Source organism: Rana temporaria, chromosome 3, assembly GCF_905171775.1.
Source record: "Rana temporaria chromosome 3, aRanTem1.1, whole genome shotgun sequence".
NCBI classification, from domain to species: domain Eukaryota; kingdom Metazoa; phylum Chordata; class Amphibia; order Anura; family Ranidae; genus Rana; species Rana temporaria.
Window position 1 is genome coordinate 198,765,480 of NC_053491.1, and position 17,386 is coordinate 198,782,865.

Consider the following 17,386-nt stretch of genomic DNA (forward strand, 5'->3'; position numbering starts at 1 on the left):
TGGCTCCTCCCTATGCGTATCGTCACAGATCACTTGACTTCATCAACCCCTGTTCACACCTATGCGTTGTGCTGAACTTCTGATGCTTCTTCAAAACACTCCTTTGTAGCAGGCTGTAGACATGATTGTAAACACAGTGCATTCGTATTGAGTTTACAACAAGTGTAATAACATCATGGATGATGATACAATACTTTCTGTCAGCTGCAATGGTTCTGTCTAAAAATTTGTACTATGTCCAGCCTCTACACTTAGCAGTAGATCACTACTACAGTAATCAAAAGCTGGCTGTTTGCAGAAAACAATAGATCACTGCTAGAAGTGATCTGCTGCTGCACAGGTGCTTGGGGGGGTCTGAATCTGATTTCCAGCCAATCAGCAGCAGGCACTGTTAAGACATTCTCACAGGCTCGGAAGAAGTGGCTGTCAAAATACAACTGCATCGAGAAAAATTCCTCCATCCAGAGTGTTTAACATGGATAGGGGAATACGTTGATTTCTCCCCTGCAGCCCACAGGGCTGAACGAGAGAAATCCTATCATGTATGGCTAGCCTTCCCCCTAAAAAATACAATAGCCGTGCAGGGAGGATTCGTCCATCCATGTCATGAGAAAATAGAGAAATCTTTTAGATTTCTTTTGTTCAGCCTGCAGGCTGAATGAAAGTAATCTATAATGTATGGCCTGCTTAAGCTCCTTAGAGCAAAAATTGTTGAGTTTGCGCTTGTGGGGAAACAATGTTTTAAGATTATTTGACAGAGAATTGCGTATATAATGATTTGCTTTGAATAGTGCAACAATATAGCTGGTTCCTTCATGTTTTTGAAATACATCTTTTAGCTGACAGGAATGTCAGAAATGTGCTCCATTTTTTCTACATCAATTGTTAAAAGTAAGAAAAAAAAATGTGACAGCTTTCCGTGAGACTAAACAAGCAGAACTAATACAAATATGTACAGCCTCATTCTGAATGTAACACTTTAATTTCACACTTTTACATAGAATGAGATGGGATGATTAGCCTATTATGTGACAAATGAATGGTTCATATGCTCAACTGCCAAAGGTAAAGTGCGCTGGGGAGGATGAGAGGAATACCAAAACATTTATTTGTTTGAAAAGGCATTGCATCTGTCAATAGTTTTAGTCATGACATGTTGTCAGGCAGGTGCTTGAAAATAAGTAGAAGAAAATGTTCATGTGTGTTCTGGTTGTAACACTGGATACAATAACAGTGCCCCTGGCACCACATACCGCACTTGATAAAATCAATCTTCTGCTTAACCATTACAATCAGGAATTGCAGACAGCCATTTTGGACACCTCATTTTATTGTCTGTAAATGTTCATTTTATTGGACGTCAAAGTCTTTTATTAGACCCTATTCTAAATGTATAGAATATCCAGTTCCAGGGTCCTGCAACATATTAAAAAAAATACATAAGATTGTGCAAAAACATCCTGAATTGTTAAAGGCATTCTATGGTGTTATATATTTTAAGCAAATCTAAACCATTAGCCTCCAGTGAATATAGTGAAACAAAAAAAAAAAAATATATATATATATATATATATATACAGTGTGTATATATATATATATATATATATATATATATATATATATATATATATATATAGTACATGTATAGTGACCGTGAATTAGATGCAACCACTTAGTAGTGTACTCAAAAAACACTGCGTAATAAATGTAAACAAAAAAGATGGGAATGGTGTGCTTATTCAATAATGTGCCATAAAGTAATATACTCAAAGAATGAATATGATGAGTATACAAACATACACATACATGAATAAATGTGAATAAAGTCCAACTAAAGCCCAAACATCGACTGTTAAATTTATGAATTGGCCGCTCACCTCCAGCAATGACCCAAGGGTCAAACAAGGCTCATCAGATAGTCAGATAAGGAATCCTGCTGATGGATCTGTAAAGGATTCCAGGTTTCAGGCGAAGACGAAGAACTACTTCCAAAACTTGGCATCAAAACTTTTTGGATAATTCCATATATAGAGGAAACAGCTCGCTCCAAGGAATGGCACTTCTTGTATAAATGGCGCTCATCGGAAACAAAGAACAGCCATAGTGCAATATTGCCAAATGAAAAGTTAATTTATTTAGTAAAAAAACAGCTTACATCAAGTAAGGATAAAAACCACAGTAAAAAACAATGGAATTAGTGACACACAGGCCTCCTCACCCACGGTCTTTGTTTCCTATGAGCGCCATTTATACAAGAAGTGCCATTCCTTGGAGCGAGCTGTTTCCTCTATATATGGAATTACCCAAGATGTAACAGTCCACAGTGAGCATTGTCACAGTGGTGGTGCATAAGAATGTAAAACTTTCAATACAGGAATCTTTTTGGCCTAAGGTGCTGTAGCCTAAATGCTGGTCTGCTAAAATCCCCTACTTGAAGCAGTTGGTACATATGCCTTTCAAGTTGGAATGCCCCTTTGACAATGCCCTGGAAGTTCATACGGAAAATCATGATACGAAAGAACACTCTCTTACCTCCAATGTGGCAGATGCCTTTGGAGCAGACGCCGTTCTTCGTCTGCTACTAAGAAGGATTCCTTCTCAGTCTTTTCAGGACTGGGGGGCAAAACAGAAAAGCTACTTTTGGAAAGTCCTGGAGCTCGAAGGCCACCAAGACAGACAACAAACCTTCTTTACACCGAAGGGGCACCACTCCTTTTCCATTCGGGGAACACTTGGTCATTTAAATATGGCCACACATAGAGTCATCATAGGTCTGCAGATGTTCGCTGTCAAAATGTGGACTGAGACTGAAGGAGTACAGATGTCATAAAACTGACATTCGTCCCACTCAGCTCTAATTCAGCAGGGGACCTATTCGCGTATTTCCTGCTGAACAGAGCTGACAAAGCCCATGTGAAAGGATACTTTGTCAAAAATTCTATTTTAGGCTCACTTTAAAGGATTAGTATACTTTTATTAGAAGAACAATATTCCACCAATCCTAGCCCTTCTGAGCTAAACTATACAAGATTCCATTCACCACCACTGCATATTCTAGAATAGTAGGGGCTGCCTGCATGATCAGTTAAGTTGTTGTAATAGGGGAAAAACGTATTGACGACTTACTCACACTGAGTCAGTTCTGAGTCACATTTCAAAGAAAATATGTATCTGGAAGCATTATTTACACAGTATACGGGACACCCTGAGTTTTACCATAGTTGTCTTAGTTACAAAGAAGTGACATTTGTATCTTTGGCAGCTATAGAAAAAAAAAGAATTGAAATAGGTAACCTTTTAATAATAATATTACAAACTGGCTTGTGTAGCACGTACAGTATATTAAACCATAACTAAATATTATGTTAACTAAATTAGTTAACTAAACGTATTATTTTCCTAAGGACTGATTGTGTTAAATAATAACACTCTGACTTTAAGTTTCTTATTACTTGCAATTAAACTATAGGCATGCAGCAAGAGCTTCTGGCATACATTACACTGAAATGTATGCCTAAATGAAGTTCATAGTGTAAGTAGCAGGGGGATAATTTTTCATTTACTATGACAGTGTATTCTGGGGTAATCGGATTACTAAATTTTTAGAAAGCTGTAGGTTATTGAATGCATAGGATAGCCAAATCACTATGAAAGCTATTTTATGAATGTGCATTTGGGGTATTTTTAATATCCATCAGATTTAACTGTGGTCTAAATCTCTTGCTAGAAAAACAGTTTTTCAGAGTGTAGGTCTTTATTGAAAGCACCCTTGCTCTGGCTGGATGGCAGGCAGAAGTAAATCATAGGTAACTTCCAGACCTGAAAGGAGAAAATTATGGCGTTATCTGAGGTCAATAAAGACTATAGCTAAATAGGCAATATGCCACTTACAAAGTACATCATGCTTTGTGACATCAGTTCTCTTTATTTCTTCTATGTCAATGTCAGTGTGGTTTATGAATTTTATAAAAGCCAAAGAAGGATGCATTTACAAACGGTTTGGAGGTGTGGTAGATGTTTCCTCTTTTAAAATCAATCTTGTAAATTTGAACTGTATTGTAGGTGTATTGCCCTGGCATACATGGCATTATTCCATTCTATTGTTGAGTCATAAAACAACACAAGGCAGTAAAGAGCTTAGTAATATAAGGGGAACATGCTTACCTGGTTAAAGAATTCGTATTGTTATGGATGGCCATGCAATCGTTAAGGCAGCCACCAATACATTACACTTTTTTTTTTTGTTCAAGCAGTGGATTGAACTTATCTGATTCCCCCATCCACACATTCGATATGGATGGGGCAATCACTCCCGCTGTGCTATTGTATTCTGACAGCAGGGAGACTTCCCCACTGCCAGAATACAATGATCTATATTTATATCCGGCAGCACTGATCATTCAGGCTGATTGTACACAGGTCGTTCAAGGCACCCCTGAATAAATCTGAGGGCACCCCAGGGTGCTCTTCCTTTTCATGGCTATTCTATTTTAAAGGGCTAGTGCACCCAAAACTTATATTTGCTTTCGCTATTAAGAGGCATTTACATGTTTTATGTTATGGAAAATGCAAAGGGAAGCGTTGGAAGATGGGGGGGAACACTCAAAACTCCCAGGTGGAGATCTCACTGTGGGAGTTAGAAAACAAGGGCCTAACTACGAACTCCTAAATTTCATTTTTGGTGGGCTAAAAAAGACTAAAAAAGTGTTTCTGTATTTTTATGTGAGAGATCGTATATTCTGGAATATTAAAAGAAAAAATGCAAAAAAGATAGTGGAGTTCATTAGTGTAAGAACAATGAGATCAACTATGTTTGCACATGGAACATCTGGCATTCCTGCCTAGTCCCCCTGTTTAAGAACATAATTTCACAGTGTTTAACTGAAGTAGCAGTAGCAATAAATAAATACAAAAAATATTTCTTATTCCTGATATGTGCCTGCTGTACCATGTACTTACAGTATATGATAAAGTATCCTGTTCTCTTTGTATTGCTTCCTGTGTGTGAAATCCCTGGTGTTCCTGCCAGTCCCTCTGCTTTCCTGTTAAAAACTGACCGCACTAAGCAGGAGAACATACTGTGGTCAATTTTCTAGCTATGCTGTTAACTCAGTATGCTATCTTCCAATGATCAAACCTGTCCTGACGCGTCACTGGGAATCAGTGTACTATTGCTTCTCCTCACCCCAGCTGAGAACAGAGAGAATGTGATTACTTATAAAAAAGGGAAAACAGATATTTATAATGTTTTTTTATATCTATACACAAATGTTTTGCATTGCATTTCTATTTTAAATTGAATGGGTTGTTTTATAAGGTGAGCTTTTACAATCTCTTTAATATTTATTAATAAATAAGCTTGCCATTTACAGTATATTTAAATGCATTGCAAAACTGTAAACTGTTTTATGTAACTTTTGAACAGATATTTTTTTATAAAATTGTATTTATACACATCTCTCAAAATAGATATTCTTATAATCCAAGACACGCATTTCCCTTTACGGTATAGCCCCAAATGTATACATCCGCACTTCCCCCAATTTCACCTAGCCAGGGCTGAAAATAAAACTAAAGGGGTAGCTATCATTTTCTCAAAATCGTGTAAATTTAAAAAAGAATTTGGAGTACATTGATCCTGAAGGAAGAATCTTGTTGGTACAAGGTACAATAGAAGGACAACTTTACTCTATAGTGTCATATTATGCTGCCAATAGAGGACAAGCTGTTTTTTTTTAAGACTGTGATGGACACATTGAACCCCATGCTCACAGGCACAGTCATATTTGGGGGAGATTCGAATGCAGCGTTCGATCAGGCTTTGGATAAATCTAAACCCTTAAAGGATCAATTGACTCGCCCAACCAAAGAAAGCCTTAAAATCGGCAGAATAATTTATGCTCATAGTTTAACTGATGCCTGGATGGAACTAAACCCCACTAAGCGAGATTTTACACATTACTCACATCCTCATAACACATATGCTAGAATAGACCATATTCTGATGCCCACATACCAATTACCATCAATAAACAGTGCCCACATTAAAGACACAGCTTTATCAGATCACTCAGTGGTCATCATAACTATATGCTCTAGTATGCTAGGTAGTAAACAGGGGCAATGGAAACTTAATGAGTCCATTCTCTCTAATCAGGATACAGTAGAGAAAATCAATAAAGCACTCAACGAATATTTTTCTTTTAATGACATGAGGGACACCTCATCTGAAACCCTGTGGGCAGACCATAAAGCCTTCATTCGGGGTAAAATTATCCAAATCTCAACCCGAACCAAATGAGAACAAAGGGCTGACATAGAGCATCTATAAACAGAGTATGCAGCCCTTAGATCTAGTCACAAACAAGATCCTTCCTCGATTTCTACTGCCCTATTGGATAAAACTAGACCGGACCTCAACCTATCCCAAACTACGCAAGCAGAAATGGTGAAACGATGGAGTAGTAATACATTTTATTTACATACAAACAAAATAGGGTCATTACTCTAACCCCCCCCCCCCCCCCCCGAGTCAAAATTCAAGCTATGCCCAAGATCAGAATGGCAGGCCACAGCTAATGCAGTCAAAATCTTGGATGCATTCCAAGATTTTTACTCCCACCTTTACAGCTCACCCTCCCAACCTGACAAAGGTTCAATCTTTAAATATCTAGACGAACTTCCTGTACCAACCCTAAATTCTTCACACAAAAAAATATTAGAAGTTTCCTTCACAATTGAGGAGGTTCAGAAGGTCATTAAAAAACCTCAAAAAAAGGTCGGCACAAGAACCTGACGATTTATCCATCCCTTATTATAAAGCCTTCTTGGAAACTCTAGCACCACATCTAACCAAATTCTTTATTATGAAAACACAGGGAGTTCTCTTAGACACTCACCTTAACACAGCATATATCACAGTCATCCCCAAACCTGATAAAAAACCCAAAGAAGTTAGAAATTATCGCCCAATCTGTCTCATCTATAATAATATAAAGATAATGACAAAAATACTGGCCAACCTTTTATCATCCTTTATTAATAACTACATACATAAAGATCAAGTGGACTTCATCCCAGGTAATCAAGGCCCAGACAAAATAATAATCTGGTATCCATTCTACAATCCGGTTGGGGGAGAGCAGCGAGACAGGATGGCTTCTCTTATCGTTATACCTCCAAAAGGCCTTTGACATAGTGTCTTGGCAATACATATTTTCCCTTGTAGAGCATTGGGGCTTCGGGGGGGAGCTTCATAGGTTTTCTGCAATCCCTGTACTCACACCCTAGGACACTAATTCATCTACAAGGACATTATTCTAAACCAATAAATGTAACCCGGGGTACGAGGACATACCGCTTCCGCTCCAATTCACAAAATTTTAGATTTGGTGTGAACAAGTCATGGAGAAAAAGGGAGGCATTTCTGTGATTTACGTGTGTCTCACTCACCCTACAGCAAAATCTTCTTTTATGGAAGCTTGGGAAAATGATTTTCAACATAGCTAGGATCTAGAAACCTGGCATAGAGCCTGCTCAAAGTCTTTCAGGGGAATTCTTAATGTTTCCCTAATAGAAGCTAATATTAAGGTTCTAACCAGGTGGTATTTTGACCCCCACTAGACTTGCATCCATTTACCCAACTGGGCCAAATCAATAGAGATTTCTACTTCAAAGGGTGCCTCACCGGCTCTCATCCTCAGCATTAAGACACGTATCCCCCCTTCTCATCCCTCTTTCTCTTTCCTTCTCTGTTTCTATCCCTTTCTATACCTCTCTTTTACTATCCCCCTGCTCTGGGGATACCAGGAAATGACACTAGGGTAACTTATCTCCCATGTTCTCTTAGTATCATATAAGTTATAGATACATTTATCTTCTGTTTTTACCTATTTGGCTGGATATCCATGACAAAATTACCTCTTCAGTAGGGGGTAAGGGTCATTGGGGGGGTGATCCACCGGCACAGTATGTTCCCTTTAGGGGTGCCGGGGGATCGAGAATACTTCTGTTCCCTGGGTGTCCCTCTCCAGGCCGGTCACTTTATTAGTTGGGCCTGATATGGATGTATTTTCTCCTCTATATTATTTTTTGCAACTGTTACTTATACATATAAATTTGTCATTATCCAGGACTTATTGTTAATGAAACTTTAAACCAATAATCAGTTGTATTGAATTGTAATCTTAATACTTTGAAAATAAAATATTTTAAAAGAAAAAAAAATTGTATTTATAAAATACTGTGTGTTAATATTCTTATTGTCTTGCAATGTATCTTGTGAAACTGTTTTATAGTTGATAACTTTTTCAATTTCTTGTTTCTTCAGCATGTTCCTGCCACCCAGTTGGTTCAACAAAGCTTACCTCCACCACCTTTACAACCTGTGATCCTCAAAATGGAGATTGTCCTTGCAAACCTGGTGTAGCCGGGCCTAGCTGTGACCGCTGTATGGTGGGGTACTGGGGATTTGGTGACTATGGATGCAGGCCATGTGATTGTGCTGGGAATTGTGATCCCTTTACAGGAGACTGTATTAACAAGTAAGTTCTGGATACATTTCACATTAGGTTGCCCACATCTGGTTTTTAAATCTTTTCTAGATATTATACCCCTTTTGCTACTTTTAAATGGCTTTCATGTTTATGATCTGTATTTCAGAGGGAGCTCACTTGAGATAGAAAAAAAAAACACTTTTTAGGTCCAATTTTTTTTTTTTACATAATTGGTCTTTGGCAGTGACCACGCTTGGCACATTGATGGTAATGGGATGTTATGGATATTATAGTTGCCCATATGTCTGAGGATCCAACACTCCCAGAATTGTAAATGATTAAGCACTATAGCAGTGCAGATATCTCTGCTTAGACAATTTGAACTGCTGTAGTAAGTGCATATAATTCTAATTGCCTACATGTAGTTTGTTGTCACAGTAGGGTGTGATAAAAGAGTCTCTTTAAGCTATATGAGAGTGCAGGTCAGTAAATCTCAGTTACACTTATTGTAGGCTATTTTGCTGTCTCTCATAAAAGTTGCAAAGAATCATGTTACAAGAAGCTGCAGTTCCATCTAGCTGCACAGAAGAAAACTTCCAGAGAAGCACTTGGGAGGCTCCTTGCTGTCTCTCATAGATAGATAAAGAATCAGCAGTTCTATACAGCAGAACATGAGTGAGCTTGGAAAAAGATTACAAAAATGGCTAAGATTACGATACAGACAGTCCCTGAGTTACAAACATCTGACTTACATACTTAAGCTGGTCTTAGAAACAGCCGGACAGCCATCTTGCTGCTCACTGCATGCTGCCCCCTACTGTATGGAGGACCTGTTGGCAATCCCACATTACTGCATGCCCAGTTAATCCTTCCCTATGCTATCCAAATCTTTTTTACCTCTTCCAACTTGCATACAAATTCAACTTAAGAACTTGTTCATAACTCGGGGACTGCCTGTAGTAGGTTTGCAGTGTTCTCTAAAGAGCATTAGTAACTCCCTTACTCATTTCAGTGGCTGGATATGTCTGTTAATATTAGACTGATGTTTTAATATCTATAACTGCATAAGGATGGGAGTAAATCTTCCATGTGGAAATCTTCTGAAGTGCACCCTATACAGGCACAGAATTTTATACTGGTATATGCCCTGGCCATGTCTTCCAAATGCATCTGTATTAGCACTCAGTGAGGATGATACATTACAGGTGGAGAAAGGAAAATCAGCAAAAAGCAGACCTGATGCAACCAATCAGGATTCTTGTTACAGTTTTGCATAAAAAGAAAGTTGAAACCTGACTGGTTACTAATAGCAGCAACATATATTTTCTCACTTATTGTCTTCAGATGTAATAAATTAGCCCCAGTATATTTATTTATTGTACAGCAATATGGTAATTAAGGTATTTCAGTTCACCTTTCTCCACATGGCTGTAACATTAACCTTTTCTTTTAATTTGGCATCAATTACGAATACATTAAATACAATACAATACAAATGATTTTCCTGGGAGCACTTTATTACTATTAGTGTAGCAGCACATATAAAGTAAAGCATATGAACTACACTTTTGTTGCCAGCGGCTTAGGCCCCGTACACACGACCGAGTTTCTCGGCAGAATTCAGCCAGAAACTCGATCGGAACTGAATTCTGCCGAGAAACCCGGCCGTGTGTACACTTTCGGCCGAGGAAGCCGACGAGTTCCTCGTCGAGCCAAATAGAGATCATGTTCTCTATTTCCTCGTTGTTCAATGAGGAAAGTTGGCTCGCCCAGATCCTCAGCGGCTTCACACAGAACTCGACGAGCAAAACGATGAGTTTTGCCCGTCGAGTTCCTCGGACCTGTGTACGGGGCCTTAGACATTAATGGCTTTGTGTTGAAGTTTTTTGAGGGGACAGCAAACTACTCTGTTATACAAGCTGTACACTCACTACTTTACTTTGTAGCAAAGTGTAATTTCTTCAATGTTGTCACATGAAAAGATATAATAAAATATTCACAAAAATGTGAGGGGTGTACTCACTTTTGTGAGATACTGTCATTAGAACAGAACTGGTATACTGGACATTTGATTAAAATGTATCATATATTTGTTTATATAAAAAGACCTCATACTATATTTTCATACTTAAGGGTAATTCTATATGAGTTTCATTTCTTAGTGGTTAAATGTGCACAACAGACTAGAAGGGTCAGTTATGCAGATATAACGCCTATTCTTTACCCATAATGGACTTGGCTTTGGACACAATGTGCTCTGTCTGTGGTCTGACCTCAAGCCAACATCATCTGCTGATGTCATGGGTTTAAATGGACTGGGCAAGCCACTCATTATTTACCTCCCCTCACCCAACATACCAGAAATCATTCACTGACTTGGACTTGTTGAAATCTCGTTTTGTTAAAATAAATGAATGATTAATTGTAAATTAATAGTCCTAGTTATTAAAACACAGTGACACATTTTGTTGGAAGAATGAATCGTGATTACTGTTTATTTGTATTTTGGAGACTGTTCTAATATGTATCTTCACAGCATGGAAATAGACTGGTACCGAGAAATTCCTGAATACCTTTCTGTGTTTAATGAGAGTGGACAGGCCTGGGAATGGGAAGATGAACAGGGATTTTCAGCCCTTCGTCACTCAGGTGAGAAGTCGAGAGGTCTGCTTCTCTATACACATGTTTCTTTTTTTTTTTTTTTTACTTTATGCACATAACTGCATGTAAGATTCAATGTTCATTTTATGTAATAAATTGAAAAACATATGAGGTTTTCTATGCTGCTGATGTTTAGGAAGAGCTTTGAAAACCCTGAATGCTTTCTGGCTTTCCCACATATTGGTCTTACTTGTTCAGGAGTAGTGAAGCTGAAAACAATTGTTTTTACTGTATGCTGTGTCACACTACCTTAGAACCAGCATGGCAAATATACATTCCACCTTTAAGAAAAGGCTGATGCATTTAAAAACAGGAACAAATGGCATAAATACATGTAGTGCTTAGCAGAGGTGTCATAGGGTCCATATGTGCCAGGTAAAAGAATTCATGTTTTCACATGGCATGGCATGTCAAAGTTTTTTTTTTTTTCCAAAGAATTCAGATGTAAAACATTAATACCATTAATACCATATGGAATTATGACAGCCACATTCTAAAGTATTGCCTTTCACAGTTCTTTGGTCTGTAGTAAACCATAGATTTGGGAGATCACTTTTACAGTTGCAATAAAAAGTATGTGAACCCTTTGGAATGATACGGATTTCTGCACAAATTGGTCATAAAGAGGGATCTGATCTTCATCTAAGTCACAACAATAGACAATCACAGTCTGCTTAAACTAATAACATACAAAAAATGTAATGTTACCATATTTGTATTGAACCCTTGGATTTAATAACAGGTTGAACCTCCTTTGGCAGCATAACTTCAACCAAACATTTCCTGTAGTTGCAGATCAGACGTGCACAACGGTCAGGAGTAATTCTTGACCATTCCTCTTTACAGAACTGTTTCAGTTTAGCAATATTCTTGGGATGTCTGGTGTGAATCGCTTTCTTGAGGTCATGCCACAGCATCTCAATCGGAGGGGGGGGGGGGTCAGGACTCTGACTGGGCCACTCCAGAAGGCGTATTTTCTTCTGTTTAAGCCATTCTGTTGTTGATTTACTTCTATGCTTTGGGTCATTGTCCTGTTGCAACACCCATCTTCTGTTGAGCTTCAGCTGGTGGACAGATGGCCTTAAGTTCTCCTGCAAAATGTCTTGATAAACTTGGGAATTAATTTTTCCTTCAGTGATAGCAATCCGTCCAGGCCCTGATGCAGCAAAGCAGCCCCAAACCATGATGCCCCCACCACCATACTTCACAGTTGGGGTGAAGTTTTGATGTTGGTGTACTGTGCCTCTTTTTCTCCACACATAGTGTTGTGTGTTTCTTCCAAACAACTCAACTTTGGTTTCATCTGTCCACAAAATATTTTGCCAGTACTGTTGTGGAAGATCCAGGTGCTCTTGTGCAAACTGTAAACGTGCAGCAATATTTTTTTTGAACAGCAATGGCTTCCTCTGTGGTATCCTCCCGTGAAATCCATTATTGTTTAGTGTTTTGCGTATCGTAGATTTGCTAACAGGGATGTAAGCATATGCTGACACTCTAGGATTCTTCTTCACCTCATTGAGCAGTCTGCGCTATGCTCTTGCAGTCATATTTACAGGACGGCCACTCCTAGGGAGAGTAGCAGCAGTGCTGAACTTTCTCTATTTATAGACACTTTGTCTTACAGTGGACTGATGAACAGCAAGGCTTTTGGAGATACTTTTATAACCCTTCCCAGCTTTATATCCAACAATTCTTAGTCATAAGTCTTCTGAGAGCTCTTTTGTGTGAGGCATCATTCACATCAGGCAATGCTTCTTGTGAAAAGCAAACCAAAAACGGGTGTGTGTTTTTTTATAGGGCAGAGCAGCTGTAACCAACACCTCCCATCTCATCTCATTCATTGGAGCGAGGTGTCAGCCAACAGGAGTCCAATTGGCTCTTGGAGATGTCATTAGTCTAGGGGTTCATATACTTTTTCCACCTGCACTGTGAATGTTTACATGGTGTGTTCAATAAAAACATGGTAACATTAAATTTGTTGTGTGTTATTAGTTTAAGCAGACTGTGATTGCCTATTGTTGTGACTTAGATGAAGATCAGATGACATTGTATGACCAATTTGTGGAGAAATCCATATCATTCCAAAAGGGTTCACATACTTTTTATTACAACTGTACATACGTAAATATCTACATTTCCTAAAGGCAGATATGTTTCTTCCATGGTTTATTTCCCTATTGTTCTCACTAACTTCACGTCTTGTTGTTGCTTTCCTACAGTTGTGTTTATACGTTTATGTACCCAGACAGAATTTTTGATTTCTTGGCCATTTTTCAAAGAATATGAATGATAACACAAAAAACTTTTTTTCACTCATGGTTAGTGTTTGGCTGAAGCCATTTATTATCAATCAACGGTGTTTACTCTTTTTAAATCGTAATCACAACAGAAACTACCCAAATGACCCTGATCAAAGGTTTACATACCCCAGTTCTTAAAACCGTGTATTGCCCCCTTTAACATCAATGACAGCTTGAAGTCTTTTGTGGTATTTGTGGATGAGGCTCTTTATCTTCTCAGATGGTAAAGCTGCCCATTTCTCTTGGCAAAAAGAATCCAGTTCTTGTAAATTATTGGGTTGTCTTGCATGAACTGCACGTTTGAGATCTCCCCAGAGTGGCTCAATGATATTGAGGTCAGGAGACTGAGATGGCCACTATAGAACCTTTACTTTATTCTGCTGTGGCCAATGAAAGGTCGACTTTGCCTTGTGTTGTGGACCATTGTCATGTTGGAATGTCCAAGTACGTCCCATGCGCAGCTTCCTGGCTGATGAATGCAAATATTCCTCCAGTATTTTTTGATAACATACTGCATTCATCTTGCCATCAATTTTGACCAAATTTCCTGTTTCTTTGTAGCTCACACATCCCCAAAACATCAGCGATTCACCTCCATACCTTTGATCATAGGCCTTGTTGACTCCTCTCCAAATGTAGCATCTATGGTTGTGGCCAAACAGAACCCCTTATGATCCACTTCTTGATTAGAGTTTGAACACTGCTGATTGGCTTTCTCAATTTCTTGGATATCCTTTTATATCCCTTTCCTGTTTTATACAGTTCAACTACCTTTTCCCACAGATCCTTTGAAAATTATTTTGCTTTCCCCATGACTCAGAATCCAGAAACATCAGTGTAGCACTGAATGAAAGATGCAAGGGTCTGTCAGAGTCCAGAAACATATTGACCTTTTATACACACACACTATCTACAAGAAAACAGATCACAGGTGAGGATGGTTACCTTTAACTGCTTGCCGACCAGCGGCAGGTCGGCTCTGCTGGGCAAGATCACGTAGCTATACGTCATCTCGCCGAGCAGCCAATAGGGGCGCGGCACCCGCGATCGCTCGTTACAGAGCAAGAACCAGGAGCTTTGTGTGTAAACACACAGCTCCCGGTCCTGTCAGGGGGGGGAATTACCTATCGTCTGTTCATACAATGTATGAACAGCGATTTGTCATTTCCCCATGTCAGTCTACCCCCCCTTCAGTTAGAACACACCCAGGGAACATGATAAACCCCTTCCTCGCCCCCTAGTGTAAACCCCTTCACTGCCAGTGGCATTTTTATAGTAATCAATGCATTTTTATAGCACTGATCGCTATAAAAATGCCAATGGTCCCAAAAATGTGTCCGAAGTGTCCGCCATAATTATCGCAGTACTGATAAAAATCGCTGATCGCCGCCATTACTAGTAAAAAAAAAATATTAAGAAAAATGCCATAAAACTATCCCCTATTTTGTAAACGCTATAACTTTTGCGCAAACCAATCAATAAACGCTTATTGCGATTTTTATTTACGAAAAATATGTAGACGAATACGTATCGGCCTAAACTGAGGAAGAAAATCGTTTTTTATATATTTTTGGGGGATATTTATTAAAGCAAAAAGTAAAAAATATTCATTTTTTTCAAAATTGTCGCTCTATTTTTGTTTATAGCGCAAAAACTAAAAACCGCAGAGGTGATCAAATACCACCAAAAGAAAGCTCTATTTGGGGGAAAAAAAGGACGCCAATTTTGTTTGGGAGCCACGTCGCACGACCGCGCAATTGTTAGTTAAATCGACGCAGTGCCGAATCGCAAAAAGTGGCCTGGTCTTTGACCAGCAATATGGTCTGGGGGTTAATGGTCTCATAATACATGACGTAGTGTCGTTGCATCTCCGATTTCTCACTGGCCAACTTGTCACATTCCCATTTTAGACTGTGATATTGTGCCGGATCTACAGTACATGTCGGGGAAGGTAGTCTTACCGGGGTACCCGGGTATCTGCAGCAAGCGAGTTGGTTCCAGCAACGCGGGTTGGGGCACAGGTAGTCACTGTGTGGGCTTCGGCGGGACCCATCGGGGCGTACGCAGAAACAAGGGGGGCCAAATCATTCCCCAGTAGTACATCTGCTGGCAAATCCTTCATCACCCCCACATTCACATGTCCCGAACCAACCCCCCAATCCAGGTGAACCCGGGCAATGGGTAGCCGGAAGACGGTGCCTCCCGCTACTCTTACGGCTACGGTGTCTCCGGTGTGCTGGCTCTCTGGGATGAGTTTCTTCTGTAGCAGGGTCATCGTGGCCCCAGTATCGCGTAGTCCATTGGCTACCTTTCCATTGACCCGGACAGTCTGCCTGTGTTGCTGCCTGTTGTCCTGGTTAGCTGCTTGTATCGGATCTGCCTCGTGCAGAACGCCCCAATGTTCTTCCTCCTCAACGCAGTGGGCCGCAGGCATGGATGTGTGGGGCTTCCCCCTTTCTTACTGTCTCCATGACTGTGACTGCCTGGGTGGATTCAATGGACAGTCTAGCTTTCTGTGTCTTAGCTGTTTACACCCAAAACACCTGATGGGCTGTGAGTAGTCCTGGGAGTTGAACCTAGGCTGCTGAGGATAAGTGGCCGCTGGAGGTGGTGTTGTAGGACGGTCCGACTGGGGTTTGTAGGCAATAGCCGGCGGGGGTGCCGCTGATCGATAATCCACCCAAGCTGTGGTCTTGACCACAGAGTTGTCCAGTTTGCGGGCGTCTGTGTATTCGTCCGCCAGGCGAGCTGCTTCAGACAAGGAGAAGGGGTTTCTGTCCCGGACCCATTCTCTGACTTCCCAGGACAGTTTGTCAAAGAAGTGCTCCAGCAGGAACACCTGCAGCACCTCTTCCCCGGATTCTGCTTGGCATCCATCAACCCAGTGGGATGCTGTGTGGTGTAGGCGGCATGCCCACTCGGTATATGAGTCTCCATTCTGCTTGCTCGTCTCTCGGAACCGCCTCCGGTGTGACGGCATACCTGGCCAAAAGTGCTTCTTTTACCAGTCCATAGTTCATAATATGCTTGTCTGGGATGGCCCTGAACGCTTCACTGGCCCGGCCGGACAATTTCCCAGACAAAATGGTAACCCATTCCTCTGTGGGCACCCGGTGTAGGGCACATTGCCGTTCAAAATCAGCAAGGTACCCATCGATCTCCCCTTCAGTTTCAATGAAGTTCTTAAAAGCAGCAAAATGTATCTTTCTCCTTTCAGTTGGTGCTGCTGTGACTTCTGCTGCTGCAGAACGTCTTTGCCGTAGCCAATTTGCGTCCATAGCAGCTATAACTCGGTCTATGATCTCCGGTGGAGGGTTAGGACCATAGTGTGCCAGTCTTAGTTTGACAGCCCGATCAAAACTTGCCTCCTCCGGGGTCCTGTCTGTTACGCTGGGCCTTTCCATTAAGTTGGGTCTTTCCGCTCCATCCATTTGGACAAGTTCTGTGATCACGTCCATCTTCGTATGGTTGCTGGCCGGTCTGCCACGGTTCTCCAGTAGTCCTTGTAGCTGTCCTTTAAGCGATGGAATTATCCCGCTGCTAGCCACCACTGTAACGCTCACCACCGTTTACGACCTTCCATCACCCCACGACAGCTTATCGACACTCCAACCAACAGGACCCGATACATCCCTTTTCCCAGAATAAGACGAGACACAGCTCTGTGCTTTCTGGTTTCAAATGAAAGACAATTTTAATGGTTCACTCTCAGCTTTTATACAGTTTTCAAGGCACAGGAACAATCAAACTTTCCACCCACACCCTGGGGGACTTCAATACACCTTCAGATGGCTAATTGCTAAACATTCTAGACATCTCGGGGCCGGGCTATAATTATCATGACCTAATCACTGCACATTCCTTCATTAACAGAACTCAAACAAAACACCATCACACAATGATCTCTTCTCAATCCACATCCCTAGACAG

At 40.4% G+C, this 17,386-nt stretch overlaps 1 protein-coding gene across 1 annotated transcript in view; it reads left to right on the top strand.

Moving 5' to 3' along the window:
• Positions 1-17,386, top strand: part of NTN4 (netrin 4) — a 170,197-nt gene that overhangs the window by 133,674 nt on the left and 19,137 nt on the right. The window contains exons 6-7 of the mRNA XM_040344110.1: positions 8,330-8,543; positions 11,032-11,144. Of these exons, the coding sequence (XP_040200044.1) occupies positions 8,330-8,543; positions 11,032-11,144 (327 nt within the window). The remainder of the gene's footprint in view (positions 1-8,329; positions 8,544-11,031; positions 11,145-17,386) is intronic.